At 38.6% G+C, this 20,451-nt stretch overlaps 1 protein-coding gene across 3 annotated transcripts in view; it reads right to left on the bottom strand.

Annotated features, from left to right (window-relative positions):
* Positions 1-12,650, bottom strand: part of UNC80 (unc-80 homolog, NALCN channel complex subunit) — a 248,069-nt gene extending 235,419 nt beyond the window's left edge. For all 3 annotated transcript variants that reach the window (XM_024124665.1, XM_055079011.1, XM_024124666.1), the window contains exons 1-4: positions 12,559-12,650; positions 11,572-11,620; positions 8,725-8,881; positions 7,496-7,797 (exon numbers count right to left, since the gene is read on the bottom strand). In XM_024124665.1, the coding sequence (XP_023980433.1) occupies positions 7,496-7,797; positions 8,725-8,881; positions 11,572-11,620; positions 12,559-12,650 (600 nt within the window). The remainder of the gene's footprint in view (positions 1-7,495; positions 7,798-8,724; positions 8,882-11,571; positions 11,621-12,558) is intronic.
* Between the last annotated feature and the right edge of the window lie 7,801 nt (positions 12,651-20,451).

The raw sequence follows: 20,451 nt of genomic DNA, 5'->3' as shown, positions 1-20,451 counted from the left end.
ACAACCCATACTCATTCGGTCATCTACAATTGAAGGTCTCTTCCAGGGAGTACATTCTCTGCTTCAGCATTACATCATTTTGAGTGGCTGAGATGTTTAAAATGCAATTGTATAAGTACAAATGTATGACATTCTGAGGTTACATTTTCAACAACTCGGCCTCTCAAAACAACGTAGAGATGGAAACAGAGAGAGTGATTGTAGATTAATGAACATAACTGAGACCAGGAATTCACAGGGTGGTGATTTGCAACCTGACTTGTGTATTATAATCACCTGGGGAGCTTTTAAAACCTAGGAGGCCCAGGCCCTGCTTCCTCCCCTAACCAGACCAATTAAATTAGAATCACTGTGAGGTTTTCTTGAGTTGCCCCTGGTGACTCTCATGTGTAGCTATGGTTGAAAATCACTGATCTAGAAGGATGAGAGCTAGAAAGAAATTGAAAAAAAGGAAAAAAATTGATTCTGCAAATGGTGAATCAATGTAGCTCAAAGGAAGCTTCAACTGGAAAGGCTAGATGAAATCCCTGAATAAATCTCCACGTTGGTAAAGAGGGGACTCTTCCGCAAGCTATAGGCCAAGATCCTGGCACCACAGCAGTACCCATGATGGAAAAACATCTAGTGTCAGTATTGGAAAAGCATTTGGTCAAATTCATGCCACTTTCACTCCACAAATATTTATAGACCACCTACTGTGTACCTGGTCCTATTCTAGGTTCTGGGATACAACAGTGAACAAAGCATACAAAAATCCCTGCTCTCCAGTGCAAAGGAGAAGTAAAGCAGGGAAAGGGAAGTGTCAGACAAGGTGCTGATGTTTTAGACAGGAAGGCCAGGGAAGCCCTTCTTGTGCAGGTGACTTTTGAATAAGGATCTGAATGAAATGAAGGAGCTGCCATGTAGATATTTCCAGAAAAAGCATTTTGTGAAAAGGAATCAGCAAGTGCAAAGGTCCTAAGTATATCCTGTGTGTCAAGAAACAGCCAAGAGACTGCGGGCCTGGAGTCAAGCGAATGACAGTAGAGTAGAAAAAAATAAGATCGGAGACGTTTTTGAATTCCAAATAATATAGGGCCTGATACGTCATAGTAAGGATTTCAATTACTGAGTAACATGAGAAGTCACTGGAGGGTTTTGAATAGTGGAATGACATGACTCGATGTATGTTTTGAGGATCACTCAGGCTATTGAGAATAGTTTGAGAAAGAGCAAGGGAGGAAAGAGACTACGGAGCTATTATTATCAACTAGGTGAAAGATCATTAGACTAGGGTATCAGTAGAGGGCAAAATGAGAAGCTGTAGACTCTGGATACATTTTGAAGGTACAGTTTATAGAATTTGTTAATTGACTAGAGGTAGAGTGTAGGAAAAAGATGTCAAAGATTTTTTGGCTTTGCCACTAATAAAGATGGGCATGATGAAGGAGGAACAGGTTTGGGGATATCAGGAGCCTAGTTTTAGACGTGTTAAGTTTGAGAGGCCTGTTAGACATTCAACTAGATATACTGAGTAAACAACTAGATAGATCCAAAGTTAAGGGGAAAGCAACCCGTTTCCCTTGAAATGGACATGGGGAAGTCTGCATGGTATCATGTGTGGTATTAGATCCAGCAATCAGGGAATTAACCATGTGCAAAGTATATCAGATTTGTCTCCAGAAATGCAGAATGCTAAATCACAATGGATCTGGTTTTGACAATTTCTTAGTTTCAGAGATTGGTCCTTTTCCACGTTTCTTCTAAGTAATCTTGGCACAAATAAAACTCCAATGGACATTGCAGCAGGAAGTGGGCTCTCTTAAACTGACATCCTGGCCTTTAAACTCTGCTCTATCCACTCAGTGACAGTTACTGTCATCATTTTGTTTTGTTTGATATACCCCCAACTAGACTGTATATTTCTTGAAGACAAGTTGAGATCTCTTTCTGTGCATTTTTCCTTGAACATCAGTACATAATTGTTGATTAATTGAGCATATGTGACAGTCTCAAATTACACCAAATAAATCTGATCATTCTTTAGACCTGAACACCTTCAGAACGGATGGCCAGTTCTTATGTTGATATGCTCCTTTGTAAGTCCTCTTAAGTTGGCTGAATGTATAAACTCTGGGTCACTAATTCCTCTAATAGAATCCTCTTTCATGGGTCACCCAGTGTGATATATACACATATGCACACATGAACAGAAACTCTGTAGCTGGAGAAGGTATTCTATCATTCAAACAGCTGTGGGGTGGGTGGTCCAGAAAGGTTCTGAGAAAGACCAGAAGGTGCAAAAATTCAAAGAATCAACATTTCCACAATGTTGCTTGCAATGAAAGCCTGTTTCCATGATGACATGAAGCAATTCTAAATGTGTTTACTAGTAGCTTAGAGACATCTACTTAAACAACTATTATTTAAAATTCTGTTTTAAAGTTGTTTACTTCAGACATACAAATTTTATAAAAATCTCCTTGAGGGCTTGGATTTTGTTTTATCCCCTGCTGTTTCTCCAGCACTCTGAACAGTGCCTAGCATGTAGTAGGCACTCAATAAATATTTATTGAAGGAATAAGTGATTAGGATCAAATCAAGAAAATGTTGGCAGCACACTTAAAGTAGATTCCTTAGTTGTAACAAATGTTCATTAAAAAATTAAATTTGGTCTAAAATTAATAATATATTTGACAGAATTTTCAGATTATTGATTTCATGTAAAATATTTGAGCTAGTTATAAAGTAAAAGCATAAAAATGTATTGAATTATACACTGTCTTACAAAAGGATGAGTCACTTAGATTATTTGCTAATTAGTAAACTAATTCATTCAATAAATATAAATTAAATGCCTACAAAACACAGACACTACATTAGCTACCCAAGATACAATGATAATTCCTATTCTCAAACCATCTGGAATCTAGTAGAAGAGATGGACAGATAAAGAGATAATGATAATAAGAAGCTAAAAATAATAATAAAAATATGTCTAATATATTATAGAGATAGAGAAGGAGGGAGGATAGATCTTGAATGAAGTCACAAATGATGAGTAAGAATTTTCTAGGCAGAAGGGTAGGGTAGGAGGGTATTCCAGGTGACATGACCAGCATGAAATAGGCCTGGAAAAAAGCATGTTATGTTCTTAGGGAGACTCCAAGCATTTGGAGCTCATAGGCAGGAGAGGTAGCCACGCAGGTCATGGAGGCCCCAGTTACCACACTGGAGAGCTAGAGTTTCATCCTCTGTATAATGAGAAATCAACAAATTACTTTAAGTATGTTGATGATATGTTAAGATCTGCATTTTAGAGAGATCACTTTGGTGTTGAGGTTGGATTTTATGAGACAAGCCAGGAGACTGTAAATCCAGTTAGAAAGTGGCCCAAGTAAGAGGCCCAAGCCACGGATGATGAAATCTTGGGTTAAGGAGGATAACAGGGATGAAGAAAATTAGGTAAATCTGAGAAATATTTAAGAGACAAAATGAGTAGAACTCTGTGATTCGTGGAATGTGTAGGTAAGGATGAAGGAGCAATCAAAGGAAGCGCCTAGGTTTTGAGTTTATGTGAATGGGTCTATCACCTGAAATACAGAACATCAGGACAATGGCTCATTCCAGGGGAAATCTAAAATGCCCTTAGATTATCTATCTGGAGAAGCTAGTTGACAAGTTGGTCTAGAGGTTAGGAAAGGAGACTACTTTAGACATATAAAATTAGGTGACCTCAGCCTACTAAGACACAAATGGTAAATGAAGCAGGAGAGGAGGTCTCCAAAGAGAAGACAAAGTGAGAAGTGCAAAGGGTCTAGGTTGCCTCTCTGGAGAACCACAATGTTAGAGGGGCAGGCAAAGAAGATGAGCTGTCAAAGGAGATAGAGCAGAAGTAGCCAGGGATGCAAGGAGAACTAGCAGAATGTGGTGCTACCAAAGGGATAAAAAACTTCAAGAAGAAAGGATTGTAGGTTCAAATGCAGCTAAATTTCAGGGAAATGAAGACAGCAAAATAAAGATTAGGTTCAATAGCTCAAGGTTGTTCATGACCTTGATGAGAAGAGTTCCAGTACAGAAACAAAAGAAACAGTATAGTTTTGGAGAAAGTCAGATGGAATTGGGTTTGAATCCCACCTTGGTTACTTAATGAGCTTGATGATTACCCCTCTGGACCTCAGTTTCCTCTTTGGTAAAATGAAGACAAAGATATCCACCTTCCTGTGGGTGTTTGTAAAAATTAGAAATGATATGTGAAAACTTCTGTTACCTAACAGAGGAAAGCAGAGCAAGTGGAAGGGATTGAGGAGGTGTGGAAGTGGAGGCACAGGCTCATGCCTAGACTGGATTTCAGCTCTTCATGCCTCCTGCAGTACTATGTCCTATAAGAGCCTCAACATAAAACATTGTCTATGTGAGCACAGAGTGGGGTCTCGAGGGAGTCAAGACAAGGACTGACAAGTGGGGCAGCACACAGAGCTTGAGACCACAATTTGTAGCAACAACAGGCTGGATTGTTGTCTGGTTTTACCCCAGGAGGATGCAGATCTCTGGGGCTGGGATAGAAAAGGTGGCTTTCGGTCTTGATCTGGGGCTGGAGTTCTGAAGGACAAATGCAAAGGAAGAATAGGGAGAAAAGGCCATTAAAGGTGCTGGTGAGGAGCATTTGACATGGGTACAGTACGGATAAGAAAGGTAGGGCCTGATAACTAGCAGGCAGATAAAAGATCTAGGTCAGTGGATCTCAATCGGGGGCAATTCTCACCCCTCCCCACCCCTTCAGGACATCTGGCAATGTCTAGAATCATTTGTGGTTGTAACAATTCGGAAGAAGGAGGTACTACTGGCATCTAGTGGGTAGAAGCCAGAGATGTCAGTAAATATCCTACAAAGCACAGGACAAAGAATTATCTGGCCCCAAATGCCAATGGTGCCAAGATTGAGAAACCCTGATCAAGGGGTTGTACATTCCTCACTACACTGATAAAAGCAAAGCCCTTGCTCAGATGAAAAATGTCTTGTGGTGAAATTTATATTTTTTGTTCCCTATGGCATCTAGAACAATATTTCTCTCACAGCAATAATAAAATGATAAAACAATAATGCTAGTAATAATAGCCAACAGTAATTGTTACAGTACAATACTATGTATTAATCACTGTGCAGTGTTTCATAGGCATTGTTTTACTTCCTTATAAATACTCCAATCCCAGGCCATAGGTAAAACTTGGGGACGTTGAGCCAGCTTTCCTCACTATCTGTGTGGTCTCCCCTGAAGGAAGATCTGGCTCCCCTTCTACTAATAATTCATAATGTCAATAGCAATAAAATGCCAACACTAAAATCTACCATTTGTTAATGACATTTTGTGTGTCAGGTTGAGCACTTTAATTTGTTTAATCCTCACAATGTTCCATAAAATTACTCTTATGTTCAATTTATACTTGAGAAAACTGAGGCTTAAAGAATTTAATTGCTCAATGTCTTTCCTACATAGAATAGGAAGCAGCAAGCACTGGATTCTAACACAGGCCTATGTGTTTCCAAATCTTGGACTCTCAGCATGTTTTCAAATAAAATTATAGCCATTCCAGCCACTCCTATACTTCCACATTTTTTAATCCAGAGGATCTCTCTCTACAAATAGACATGTTATAGGCTATCTTTTTTTTTTTTAAGGAGCTTTCTTTCTTGCTCTTTCTGTTTTGGGGACGATGTACCTATGTATAATTGTTACTTTTAGCATCTGGATCAGCTTCTGATAATAACTTGGGTTTATTTAGTGACAGTCATTACATATTTATTGATTGCCTCATATATGCCAGACACTATTCTAGACACTATCAGGTAGAGTTGTGACCTGGACAGGCAGTGTCCCTTTGCTCAAGAACCTCTGTTCTTGTGGGGGTGATGGGCAATAAACATGTAAACAAACACATAAAATAATTTCAGGTACTGATAGGTGCTAAGAAGGAAACAACAAAAAATGTAGAGTCATGTCGTAGTAGCACTAAAGTAACCAGGGAAATACTTTGAGTTGGTAACATTTGAGTTGTGGGTAAATTGATGAAAAGAACATGGCCATGTGAAAATCTAGGGTGGAAGGTGGCAGTAAATGTTTCAGATAGAAGGAAAAACCAGTGCAAAGGCCTGAAAGCAAAAACAAATGTGTTGAGTTTGAGGATAAGTCTCTGGGAAGCCTGCAACTTAGTGAACAAGAGAGAGGCCAGTGAGATGGAGGGAGATGAGGCCAGGTAGTGGGGCAGGAGCCAGATCCTGCAGATCCCACAGGTCAGGGGGACCGTCTCAGTTAAAGTAATGCTTTCCATTAAGTGTAACATTTATCAAAGACTTTTAAAACTAAAAAGTGTAATGCTTTTAAAGCAGCAATTTAATTTAACAACATTTAATATCTTTTGATAATTTTGATAGACAATGTGGCCAGTCATGGGAAGCATTTTGGGGATTTACAGGTAGTTTCAATTCTAGTCCTACCAGCCATGGAACAGAGTCAATCAGATTAAGATCCTAATATTCTATTAAAGAACAGTTGAGCATATTAATTCCTTCTTATCTCTTATCAGAGCACTTAGATGGAATATTGTAATTTATTCATTCACAGAAGTAACAAACAGTTCTTGATTTCTTTCCATGTACTTCATTTTTTTTTCTACATACTTTTCATGTATCATGTCTTCATATATATTCACCCTGTGTTTGAATATCCACGATTTTATACAATGGAGGATCCAAGAGGTTAAGTAATATCAACAAGATCACACAGCTAGAAAGTGGTAGCACTATGATTTAAAATAATCTTGGTCTCTTTCAGATCCAAGGGGTACATGTATATAATTGTATTTTAATACAATTTGTTTCCATGTAATACTATGTTTTGTACTTTATGCATTTAAAAGTATTTTGAAAAGCAGTTCTTAGATTGTATACCAAAATATCAAAAAGTCCACAGTAAAAACTTCTGTTCCAGATCTTGCATTATAATAGAAGTAGCTACAAAATGCTGTAGAAATACAAAGGAGATGGTGACTAAACCTACATGGGGAAGGTCAGAGGAAAAGCTTCATGGAAATGATGACACTAAAGTTGAAGTTTGAAGAATCATGAAAGGAACAGAGGAGGGCAGAGCAAACAGCAAGGGCATATTCAGGGAATGGTTCACAAGGCTCCCAGAACTGGATCATGAGGTGGCCAGCAGGGATCGGCAGTTCATCAGTTAAGACAAGATTTAAGCCCCAGATCACAGTTGACTCTATATGCCATGTTTAATATTTTGGGTATTATCTTGGGGCAGATGGAGAACCACTGAAGACTTTTGAGTAGGACAATTGTGGTTCTGAAATAACATTCAATAGTTTAGTATAGAAACAAAGCTCTCCATGTCTTGGCTTGCTATAAGATCATACAAAGACATGGATGCCAAATACAGAAATATCATTTGAAGCAAACCCTCATCTGACTTCTAGTTCCCCTTAGCCCTCACCAGCTTTCTGCTTACCTTGATCCTGTGTACCAGAGGAGCAAACAGAAACACAAAGAGCTCCACAGTAGCCATGGAGTTCTGGAAGATCTTCCATCGGTTGTTTTCTTCTTCATCATTGGAGTTGTTTTGGCAAGGCTGCCCTGGAGAACCCTGGTTTTCAGCCTGGTGGATGAAAGCACTGCTGCTGCCACCCCAGCTGGAGCCTCGGTCTGTGCCCCCAAAACACTCGCTGTTGCAGTCCTGGGGGGCCTCCAGGAGCATCCAGTGCAGGGTATGAAGGAGCTTTGTCTCAGCAACACCCAGTTTATCCTGGTGGCCTGCATGGGACAACAACACAGGTAGGTTAAGGCAAACTCCGTGACCAGAACAACGGGTGTCAACCTCGGGTGTGGGAAGAACATTCTTGCTTTCTTCTGTGGCTTGATTTCCTGGGAGACACTAGCATTTCTCTACACCACTTACAGCCACTGCTGAAAGGGTTCACTCTTGCTTTGGGACTTTCTAACTGGCTGCAATCTCTGCAGATATGCTGGCAGGGAAAGAAACTGCATGCATCACATCTCTTCAGTCAGATACCCACATATATTTCCAAATAAGCAGCATAGTAGTTAAGAGTATGGGTTTTGAGGATAACAGCTACTCCATTTTAGACAGTGTGATTAGGAAAGGCCCCTCTATAAAGGTAACATTTGAGCAGAGACCCAAATGAGGGGAAGGAACTGGATGGAGAAGATCTTGGGGCAGATGGCTAGGACATAATGCCATGTGGGAAAAGAAATCTGCAAAATAATCTAAACAAGAAAAATAATATGTATGTGCACGCATGCACACATACACATAACACCACGAAGTTGGGAAAAGATCTGGAGGGGAATATGACAAATTCATGAAGGTGGTTGCTTTAGGCATTGGGAGGACAAAGGGACAACTGATTAGAACTCATCTTGAACAGGTGAGAGAGAGTCTTTAGCTTCTCTATAACATTCTAATGTTTAAAAGGAGAATACATTCACATATTCTTGTAAAGTTAAAAAGTTAAAAGAAAGAGAGCTAGTTCCCTCATTGGTAAAATGGAGATAACAATGACACCAACGTGAGGGAGACTTTGTCAGAATTAAATGAGAATGTGTGCCCAGTGCCTGGAAAAATAGTCAGTTATACAGGTTGTTATTGTGAGTGTCATTATGAGTTACAATGAGTGAGGACAATGGTATGTCATGAAGAAGGAATGTAGGAGCACCAACCTAGCTTGTTTCTGTTTGACAGCAGGGTTGCAGTGCAGTGGAGGACATGAGGCAAAGCAGCTTGTACCAGTTCCCATCTGGAAATGCTCTGGATGGCTTCAGAGAGGGCCGGAGAGAGGCCATGCAGCTTGTTTTCTACCAACACTCGTTCAAAGGACTGTAGGTACCAAAAAAAAAAAAAAAAAAAAAAAGTAAAATAAGAAATTAGAGATTCTGATGGGTGAAAAAATAGACAACACAGTACTGTATACCCAAAAAGATACATATCACTAGACCAAATTCTTTAGAGTGCCCTCACATTGCATTTCATTGTATATGTTGACATGAAATGAGTCAGTGATAATTTCCAATTATCTACCCATTTTCACGTTTTTGATCCAAAGTATATGGCTTGAATTATTAAATGATCTTTATTTCCACCAAAATAAGCTCCCGTCAAAAGGAGTACAACAACACATTTAGCTGTATGAAGGTTTTGGACGTAATATTTTATAAAATGATGCTGGGTCATTGAAAGGAGCTATCACAACTGCAGACCAAGGTGAAATGTCCTTTGTGAAAGTGTCTTGAGGTACAGAATTTATGTGAATGGGCAACAAGTGTTAAATAAGATCCAACTGTTTCAAGAGATCTGATTTTGGGGTCTCTGAGTTATTCCATGTCCCTAGCAATGATCTGGCACAGGACACTCCTTACATAATGCCTAGAACCATAAAGATTGTTCATCTAACTGTTGAATAAAATGAGAAAAGGAGGGAAAGAAGAAAGGAGGGAGGGAGGAGGGAAATAAGCCATTTTTGCTTTGGTGGTTTATTAAATCTTCTATCCTGGCCAGGGATACTTTCAGCAAGTGAAGCACCCTACCCCCAAGCCCCAGAGCAAGTTGACCTACTGAGTTGTTTTTTCTCTTTGAAGGTGGAGGAGGATATCACTATAAGGTGTTGGGGAAAGTGCAGCTACCAAATATCAGAATAAATTTAATAAACATTTGACTTGTATGAACAGAACCTGCTTGCTACTTGATGTCCCAAATGGTCTAGAGAACTGTGTTCTCCCCGAGTGGTCATAATACCAGTCCCAAGTGCTCAAGCTGTATGATTGGAATTATTAGGATACCTGAGAAAAAATATGGCTTAATACAGAGATTCTCCAAAGAAAGCTATTTACCTTTGATTCAAGAAAAGAAAATACATTCACCTTCATAATGAAAGGCATGCTGAGGTTTGGCAAGGAGTTCAATCAGAGATGTAGTCTTTGGGGTTTTCTTAAAGAAACCAGATAAAGGCAGATCCAAATACTTTTAAATTCCTCAGCCCTCAGGTATCTAAGTATTCATTAAGTAAAGGGTGAGTATGTTAGACATTAAAAGATTATAAAGAATTTATACAGTCTGATGAATATACTTTCAGAGGATGAGTTATATATTTTATAATCTCAGGAAGCTTTAGATACTTAATGCCATTTTCTTCTTAAATGTTACTAATATAACTTTTTGTAATTTTAAACCCTGGAAATTGTTTTCTATACTTACATCACTCTCTATCTATCTGTATCTATGAATGGGACTTACTTGATATTGTGTGACAACATTAAAATGTCAGACATATCTTTGCCAAGAACAAAGTCAGGGTTATTTTAAGCTAGTATAACTGTAAGCATGATTTGAGGAAGGCTCAGAGATTTCAGGTGTCAAATTACTTTAACTTGTGCTAAGTACAACAAATTCCATTAAAAGGTCCTTATTAAAAAGTGAGTTAGATTTTAAAAAAATCTGTGACAATTTTGAAGGGCAGGAAATGCAACAAAAAAAATTCTTATTTGAGTGTGTGCTGTGCACATATGTGTGTGTATGGGGAGAGGTGTTTAATTTTCCAATTGGCTTCCATAATAGTGTGTGACCCTAACACATTTCAGAGCTCCTTACTAGAAGGAGCTCTAGTATCATCTATCAAGTCATTTGCAAATATCATGGCAATATCCAAATGGGTAGGTTTCCACTTTTAGGTTATAATATATGCAATGTAAAGACCTTTATGTGAGCTCCAGGTTTTAATGAAGTCTTTGAAAAGCCCATTTTAATTTTGCTTCACGTTTTTGTGCCTTCTCAATTTGTAAAAAGACAATTTGTGAGTCATGGGATTCCCTTAGAATCTCAGGACAAGTGCACTGTATTTTGCATAAATATTAATAGCATTATTTTCATAATTATTTCATATTGTCCATTTCAGACTTGCACAAAAAATGGAAGACATAAAAGTTCAGAATTGCATACTACTTTGAGTAGGTCATAGGCTCTCATTTTATGAGCTTCCACTATATAACAGTTTTGATTTTGTTGATTAAGGATTTGACTTATTATACTTGTCCTCATTCTGTTATCTTTCCACACTCTCTTCTACTGCTCTACCCCTCCCCACTTAGGGCCTTTAGACTTGTTTTCCCTCTGCTCTGCCCTCAGCTATTTCTCCCTCCCTTCCTTCAAATCTTTGTCCAAGGGTCACATTAGCAGGCAAACCTTATCTATCCACTACTTCTAACATGAAACCTCCACCCTAGTGCCCCTTAATGTCCTTTCTTGCTTAATTTTTCTCCATAGCGCATATCACCATCTGGCTGGCTATGTATTTTACTCATTTATGAGTGGCCTATCCCCCTCCCAGTAGAATGCAAACTCTATATTTGTTTTGATTATTGCTCTGTCTCATCATCTAGAACTGTGCCTGGCACATAGTAGGTGCTCAATAATATTTGCTGAGTGAATTAATGTATACAGTACAATTTAAATTCTTTCTTTCAAATTACCACACAGTATATGCAAATAGTCATTAAATGGTGAATATCACATACCACACAAGAGGCTTCATATTGCTTCCCCAGTTTAGGCCTCAAAAATGCACTGAAAAATTAATAGAAATAATTGTTTTAAACACAAGTAAAATTATTATTAGAGCATCCTATGACATATTTTCAACGAATAAGACATAGTGCTATGAAACAAATTTCACGCCTCCCTATGGCTTGTTAATGAGCAGGTATTAAACAGCTGACGACATTTGCTTTTATATGTGTAATTACATATATGAAAAAGCTGTGGATTTCTACGTTTTCTGTATCCAGTCTTATTCTGAAGACTTTTTACCTAATCGGATTCTAAATCACCAATGGTCAGAAGCGTTGCATTACTCATGTGTACTGTCATTTCAAAAACTGAAAACTGAACACAGCTTGTGGCATATGATTTTCAGAATCTAATTTCTTATCTGATAAATCTCTAAAATAATAATAATAATGGAAACCTTGTTTCCCGTTTATGGAAATAGGTTTCAGGTTTTTCCAAGAAAAAAAAATTTCTTATCAAAAATGATTCTTCTCAGAGGCTTTAACCAGGAAGATTACACTAGCTGAATCCGAGCAAAAATGGTTAACAAGTGGGCATAGCAGACATTCAACAAACAGGAGCTGGAAAAACAACAGGTCACCGGGCTGGAATTACAGCAGGAGATGGAGGGGGAATTGGACACAGGAGCATAATCAGTCGTAATTATCTTCCCTAATTCCCCGCCCCCTCTCCCTAGGCTCTCTGCCCTCTCACCCCCTGAATAATGTATATATTTATTCTACAGCTGCCAACCTGCTTGCCGTCAAACTTCACTGAAATATTTTTTAAATGCGTGTTTTTAAGCGGGTGCAGAAGGCTTGATTTCCAGCCCCAGAGAGGGAGCTGCAGGCTGTGGCGCGGCCTCGGCAGCAGCGGCAGCGGCGACGACGACCCAGGCGGCCCCAGGAGCGCTCCCAGCCCAGGGCGGCCCACGGCGCGCCCTCTGCGCCCCTCACCTGGTTTGCCGCCACAGGAAGGTCTGGATAGGCAAGGGGATGCCGCGGCCGCTGTCTTGCTCTTGGCCCTCGGAGCTCTTCCTCTTCACCATGATGGTGGCTCCTGGGAGTTCGACTGCAGGACCCAGCGCTGGCTCCTCGCTAGCCGCCGCCGCCGCCTCCCCCCAACTCTCATCCCCTCCTTCCCTGAGGCAGAGCAGACTCTCTCCGCCCTGATCCCCCGTCCCTCTCCCCTTCCCCAGCCCCTCCCCGCGCGTGGAACATGGCTGCGGGAGGAGGGGAGGGCTGGAGGAACCGAGGAGCGAGGACGGAGGCGCTCGGAGAAGCTGTCCGCCTCGCCGCCCCCGCGCCCTCTCCTTGCTTTCAGCACCTCCCACTGTGGACAGCGGCCCGCGCCGGACGGACCGGCGGGAGACAGGAGCAGGGGTCAGGCTGCGCAGCGTGGGATGGCCAAAAGGGTCCAAGCTCGGCACCGCACGCAGGTCCCCTGCGTGGCCTCTTTAGCCCCCAGAATTCGGCTTCCTCCCCTCGAAACTGCACCCCAGGAGTGTCCCCTGTCCTGCTTCCCAACCTTGGCAGCTGAAGAACTGTCACGTTCTGGGGAGGAGGAGCTTTGGGGAACCGCAGAGCAGTCACTAACCCTGGCATCCTTCGTACCTCTAGCAAGGAGGTCAGGAGTCCACCCTCGGGATTCAGCAGAAGAGCACATGAAAATTATTAGAAGTGTAAACCAGGAAGGAAGCAAGTTTGGCAAAACAGAAAGCTTGAAAGTTCTCTGATGTGAGAATTTACTGTAAAAGGGTAACCACAAGAAAGTAACCATGATTGTTTTGCCAAAGCAGAAATATTGCCAAACCAACCAGTTGTGGGTATCAGTTAATTACAACTTGAGAAAGAACATTTGAATCATGCTCTTAGAAAATGAAGTTTATTATAGTCCATTAGTGCACTTGGATGATCCTGTTCATTCCATTGATATCTGCCATTTTACTTGAGTTGTCACAGTCAAAGCCTTGTATTATAGTTTATAAGTAGATTATTGTTAGATGTTTTATCTGGCAGTAAAACAAGCAGGGGGTGGGGTCAACAGTGAAGCAGTGTGAGTAAAAAACCATTGCTGTGGATCCAAATACTTGCAAATGAACACAGTCATACACCATTTTGAGCAAAGGTATTGGTGTGATCCACGAAATGGAGAATCAGACACCCCAGGGCCTAGTCTCAACAGATAGAAATATCTTCTATTAACTACATGTGTGTCTACACCATACAGAGAGAACTATATGGTATGTATTGGTATTTTCAGTCACAGAAATAAATTCTTCATTTAATTTCTTAAAGTTTTTTTTTTCCTTTTTAACCATTGGACAAAGAATCTTATAATTAGTATCAGAAGCTCTCTGAGGAGGAAAATAGATAACAATAATGTTTTATAACATCAATGAGTAACTTCATTTCTTAGAATTATGTGATAGTCATTCATATTTTTTTCAGTTATTCATAGATACTTTCCATTGCTTAAGATGATAAATAGTTAGGGCTAGGACACACAAAGGAAACAGAGATAGTCCACTCCTAATTCCAAATTTTACTGATAAGGGTGATGAGGCCTAGGGTTATGAGGTGACTTCCTAGCTGGTTAATGGTTAGGACTCAAAGGAGAAGCAAGTCCTTATGATTCTCATCACAGAGCTCTTTTCTTTTATAGTCTATATGATAAATAGATTTTCTCTCTCATGCCAACTCAGATCAATTGGTAGGGCCTGGCTGTTGAGAAAGACTGTGGAGATAAGGCCCAGGTACTTCAAGAAAAGACTGCTGTTATTGATTAGTGCTGTCTGCTATGTGAACAGCATAGGGGAAATTACACACATTTGTTACTTCTCAAAGGTATTCTTTATACATGATCTTTGAGCCTAACTTTCAATATTTCTTCTGCCTCGCTTGTAGCTGCCATCACTCACAATGTTACTTAATGTTGTCAAAGGTATTCTACCCTAAGAGAGGTAATATGTCTCAGTGTACCAAACTTAGATTTGATCATTAGGAAATATGTCATTCTTAGTTTGGATCTTCATTGGGTTTTCTTGAGCTGTTTCTCATTTCTCATGTTGCTAAACGTCTTGGGCTTCTCTGCATTATTATGTGACCTGTCTGACTAGGATCTCAAAGCTGCCAGGGCAGGGCTAAAGCTCTGAGTACAGGCTGACTCCAGTTTTGCTCCTCTTGAAGTCATCTTTTAATATGAATCTTGAAACAAAGAAAGATAGATTCTAAATAGTTTATTCATATTTACTGAGTCCATTTTATATGCCAAGCACTAATCTATATAGATTCCTGCTCATAAGAAACTCACAGTATTGAGGGGAAAACAGATAGGTAAAGAAAAGGGTACAATGGGAGACATGATACAAATTTACTTATGAACAAAGGGACAAGGCAGAAAATGTGGGCAAGAAACAGATGGAGAAAGACTTTGTATGGCAGACTACAAAGTTTGGATAGGAAGATTTTAAGCAGGGCAGTAAACACTTCATTTCCATTAGAAAGTGATGATATGACTGGAATGTAGAGGTTATTTGAAATAGGCAAGAGTTGTATGTGGGAACCTAAGTCTGGAGATTAGAAAAATATCCTATGAGATCCTGAACTAAGGACATGACAACAGAGCTAGAGATAAGGAGATGAGTTTGAGTGGACTTGCAGAGGCAGAATAGATAGGACTTGATAACAAAGCAGGCATGTGGAAAGAAAAATAGCACAGTGGTTAAAAGCTTAGGTGTTGAGCCAGACAGTTTTGACTCTAGCCCTACCTCGTATTAGATATAACACCCTGGGAAAGGTTCTTCATTATGGTTTTCAAGTAACAGTATTGATACTTTCTCCATAGAGATGTTGTGAAGATTAATGTTAATACTTGTAAAGAATTTAAGAGAGTCCCTGATCTATACTAAGCCTTCAGTAAACATCAGCTGAAGCTCTAAATTTTCTATTTTGAGGAACTGAGTAATGATGATCTCATTCAAAGAGAGAAAAAGTTGGCAAGGAGAATCATGTTCTTATTTTATGAGTGTGTATGGGAGAATTAATTAGTTTTCCTTGAGTAGCTATTGGAAATTCCAATGGATACCATGAAGAGGCAGGTAGAAATATGGATGTGGAGCCCAGAAGAGTTAATGGGGTAAGATAGATTGATTAATCCTGTATAAAAGATAGTGAAACCATGGAAGTAGATAAAGTAATTCAGGTGAACATATGGAATGAGAAAAAAAGAGCCCAATTTGGACGTATAGGGGACAACGACTTTAGTTTTTTGTCACAAAATATGTTTTTGAGAGGTGACAGCATAGGATAGGACAGTGGGGTAGGCAAAATTCTAAGATGGCCCCCAAGATTCCTGCCCCCTGCTAAACATACACATCTTCTCCAAGTTATTAATAAAAAACATACTAACCTAGGTGCTGCAGTGAAACAATTTATATAAACTTTAAGATTTTTTTAAAAAAATTATTATTAATAGACTTTATTTCTAAGAGCAGTTTTGGTTTAAAGAAAAAATACACAAACAGTTCTCATACATTCTCTCTTTTCCAGCCCACAATTTCTCCTTTTAACAGCTTGCGTTGGTATGGTACATTTGTTATTATTGATGAGCCAATTTGATACATTATTAACTAAATCCATAGTTTACATTAGTGTTCACTCTTTATGTTGTAGAGTTGTATAGGTTTTTCCAAATAATGTCATTTATCCATCATTATGATATACAGAGTAGTTTCATGCTTTAAAAGTTTTCTCTGCTCCATCTAATTCCTCCCTGCTCCTCCCCAGCCCCTGGCAACCACTAATCTTTTCACTGTCTCTATAGTTTTACCTTTCCCAGAATGTAATATAGTTAGAATAATACAGTATGTAGTTTTTTCAGACTGGCTTCTTTCACTTAGCATTTAAGTTTCCTTCATGTCTTTTTGTAACTTGATAGCTTATTTCTTTTTATCGCTAAGTAATATTCCATTTGTATGGCTGTACCACAGTTTATTTATCCACTCATCTTTTTTTTTTTTTGGACATGCCGCATGGCTTGTGGGATCTTAGTCACCCCACCAGGGTTCAAACCTGGGTCCTTGGCAGTGAAAGCATGGAGTCCTACCCACTGAACCGCCAGGGAATTCCCTATCCATTCGTCTACTGAAGGACACCTTGGTTGCTTCCAATCCTTGGCAATTATGAGTAAAGATGCTACAAACATTTTGTGTGCAGGTTTTTGTGTAGATGTAAGTTTTCAACACATTTGGTAAAATACCTAGGAGTACAATTGCTGGACGATATTTTAAGACTGATTAGCTTTGTAAGAAACTGTCAAACTGTCATCCAAATTGTCTGTACCATGGAATTTTTTTTTAATAAGAGATTTGGACATATTTATGGGTCAGAATTAAAGGGTCATTTAGAAGGAAACGTTGAGCATATTTAAGAGAGAGAATAATTAATTAACCAGGTTCTGGAGCACAGCTGAATTTATCATTCTTTGGTGGAAAAATAATTCCTAGGATGGGAGATAAAAAGGAAGAATGGTAGAATCTAAGTTAGAAGGAAAAGATGAAGAATGAGAATATGAGAGTGTTCAGGCTTGATGGCCTATGTAAGCTGTGAAGTAATCAATAAGGTCATTTTTAGTGAGTGATATTTAATAGATAAAAGTAGGGTATTTGTCAGAAAAATATTAATAACAGGTAGCATATATTGAGTACTCGTTATATGTCAAGGTCTGTTTTAAGTGTATCAATCAATTGATCCAAAAAACTCTGCTGTCAAAACTTAAAGTAGAGAAAACTGAGCCACAGAAAGGTTACATAACCTGCCTGAGGTTACACAGTAAGTGCTAAAAGAAACTGTGAAGTCTGGCTTCAAAGGTATACCCTAACTTTCTATTACAATACTGAGTATTGTGAAGTTGTGAGGGTTTGGAAGAAGTGCTATGAATCATGTAAATGAGAGCTACTTAAGGACATATGAAAGAACTTCTCTGTTAATGGTAGAAGATGAAGAAGAGCTAATGGTCCTTTCCATTTCCAAATCCCCTTAAGGCAATGAGTCATATGGAGGTGGAAAAAAATCTATAATAAGCACTGTAAAGATCTGTTTTCAAAATAACATTTTAGTGAAGAATTAAGATTACCATGATGGTTCACTTCTCATACCTCACTGAAAACCTCCAAATACTTTTTGCCTTTGGGGAAGAAACCTGCCTTCCCTAAATGCTTTCCTCTACACTGCCTTCTTTAATACATATCTTTTTCAATTCAGATGAATACTGTTGGAGGAAAGCGAAGAACTGAGTTAATCTGTCAATCATAGCACCAGGGTTAATAAACCAGTCCATGATAATCACTGCATAACATCATCTCACTGTGCAACACATTGAATTGGATGTGGAGCTTTCCCAATGTTGGCACTCAGTGACCAAAAGAGGAAACTGGCTACTGGGCTTTAGGAAGCATGTGAAAGGAAATTGCAAGAAGATCCACACAGATGTAGCTAAATATATGTCAGCTTTGAAGGTTATCCTCTCTTTTAAATGGAAGGGTGAATTTTGATAGTGGCCAGGAGCCAAGTTGCCAGATGAGTATATAAATAAACATTCTTTGCAAATAAACTGAGCATAGGAGAACTCTGTCTGGATTTTGGAAAAGATTGCTTTAGTAAGCAGAATTCAGAATGCTGTGTTAGTATATGAAGAGTTTGTAGTAATATAAACACTCATAGTAATTAATAAAAACAGTTTTGGCAAGAGCCCACTGTTACTCTACAGCAACCCACTAGAATTTGAAGATGAAGCATAATTGCTGTTGTCTTGTGTCTATCAGTCAAAGTGCACAATGAAAACATTGACGCTGTAGTTTTGGAGTTTGAGGGGAGAGGCCACACCCATTATGCAGGAGTGGATATATCCCATGTGTCTTGGGTATCCTTAGCCCAAATAGCTGATATCTCTAAGGACAGCAGTCTCAGTGGTCCCTCAGTGAGAAAAACAAAGCTCCAAATCCCAAGTCCATACTCATCTGAGCTCCTTACTCTGGTTTGCAAGGTTCTCCATGATTGATTTCATTACATACAACTCTTACCACTCTACTTTGCTCTAGATACTGTCTTCCTCCATATCTATACAAGGCTGGTACCTTTTCACCATTCAGGTCTCAGTCCAAATATAACCTTGTCATATAAGACTGTTTATTAACCTGCCTGAAATTGTCTTCCCTATCCTTTTCCAGAAATGTTATTATTTCCCCGTTTTTTACTTCATAAAATTTATCATTCTCTGAATATCATATTTACTTGTTTTAATGTTTGTTCAGTCTAGAGAATAGCAAGAGAATTTATAAAATATTCGAGAATAAATCTAATAAAACATTTAATACCACTGTGGAAAAAACACCATAAATTTTTTAAAGTCATAGTGACTGGCAAAAATACCGTGTTCCTAGGTAGGGAGACTCATTTTCTTAAAGCTTTCTTGCATTTAATCAACAAAGTATTAGGATCCATAATATATTAAGATTTATTGCAAAATCAATAAGCAAAGACAAAAAATTTGAAAAATGAGAATATACTCATATTTCATCAGTGGTCCCAACAGTCAATATGCTCAGTCTCATGAATAACCTGGGAAATGTGAATAAAAACAATTTTATTTCTCTCCAAATCGATAAAGTTAAAAAACTTTAAAAGTCTGATAACTTTTAGCTAATGCAATGAAACGAGGAAATAAAATGTATACACATTGAGAAGGAAGAAAAAAATAAAATTTTGTTCACAAATGACATGATCATCTGTAGAGAAATTTCAAAAGAATTGACAAAAAAAGAAAACTCCTCTGGAAAAAATGATTATAGCAAGGCTGCAGGATGCAAGGTCAATATACAAAAGTCAATCACTTCCCTACACACTAGCAATGAGCAAATGGAATTTGAAATTAAAAACACAATACCAAGTATGTTAACACCCCTCAAAATGAAATACTCAGGTATAAATCTAAAAGAATATGTACAAGAACTATATGAAAAAAGTACAAAACTCTAATAAATGAAATCAAAGAGGAACTAAAAAATGGAGAGATATTCCATATTCATGGATAGGAAGACTCAATATTATCAGGACGTCTGTTCTTCCCAAATTGATCTATAGATTCAATGCAATCCCAATAAAAACACCAGCAAGTTATTTTATGGATAGTGACAACCTGACTTTAAAGTTTGTATGGAGATCCACAATAGCCATCACAATATTAAAGAGAAACAAAGTTGGAGGACTGACACTACCCAACTTTAAGACTTACTATAAAGCTACAGTAATCAAGACAATGTGGTATTGGAGAAACAAAAGACAAATAGATCAATGGAACAGAATAAAGATCCTAGAAATAGACCCACATAAATATAGTCATTGATCTTTGAAAACGAGTAAAGGCAATACAAGGAGCAAAGACAATTTCTTCAGCAAATGGACTTCCACATGCAAAGAAATGAATCTTGACACAGACCTTACCTCTTTTAAAAAAAATTAGTTCAAAATGGATCAAAGACCTAAATGTAAAACACAGAAGTATAAAACTCTTAGAAAATAACATAGAGGAAAACCTTGATAACCTGTAGTATGGCAATAAAACCCATTTTTTTGTGTGTGTGTGGCATAAAATGATGTTTTAGATAAAACACCAAAGGCACAATCCATGAAAGAAATAAGCTGGACTTCATCAAAATTTAAAACTTCTGCTCTGTGAAATGCAATGTCAAGAGAATGAGAAGATGAGTCACAAACTGGAAGGAAATATTTGCAAAAGACACATCTGATAGAGGACTGTTATCCAAAACATACAAAGAACTGTTAAAATTC

The sequence above is a fragment of the Physeter macrocephalus genome, chromosome 2, assembly GCF_002837175.3.
Source record: "Physeter macrocephalus isolate SW-GA chromosome 2, ASM283717v5, whole genome shotgun sequence".
Lineage (NCBI taxonomy): Eukaryota > Metazoa > Chordata > Mammalia > Artiodactyla > Physeteridae > Physeter > Physeter macrocephalus.
The sequence above is the reverse complement of the archived record's forward strand: the minus strand, read 5'-3'. Positions and strand labels throughout refer to the sequence as shown.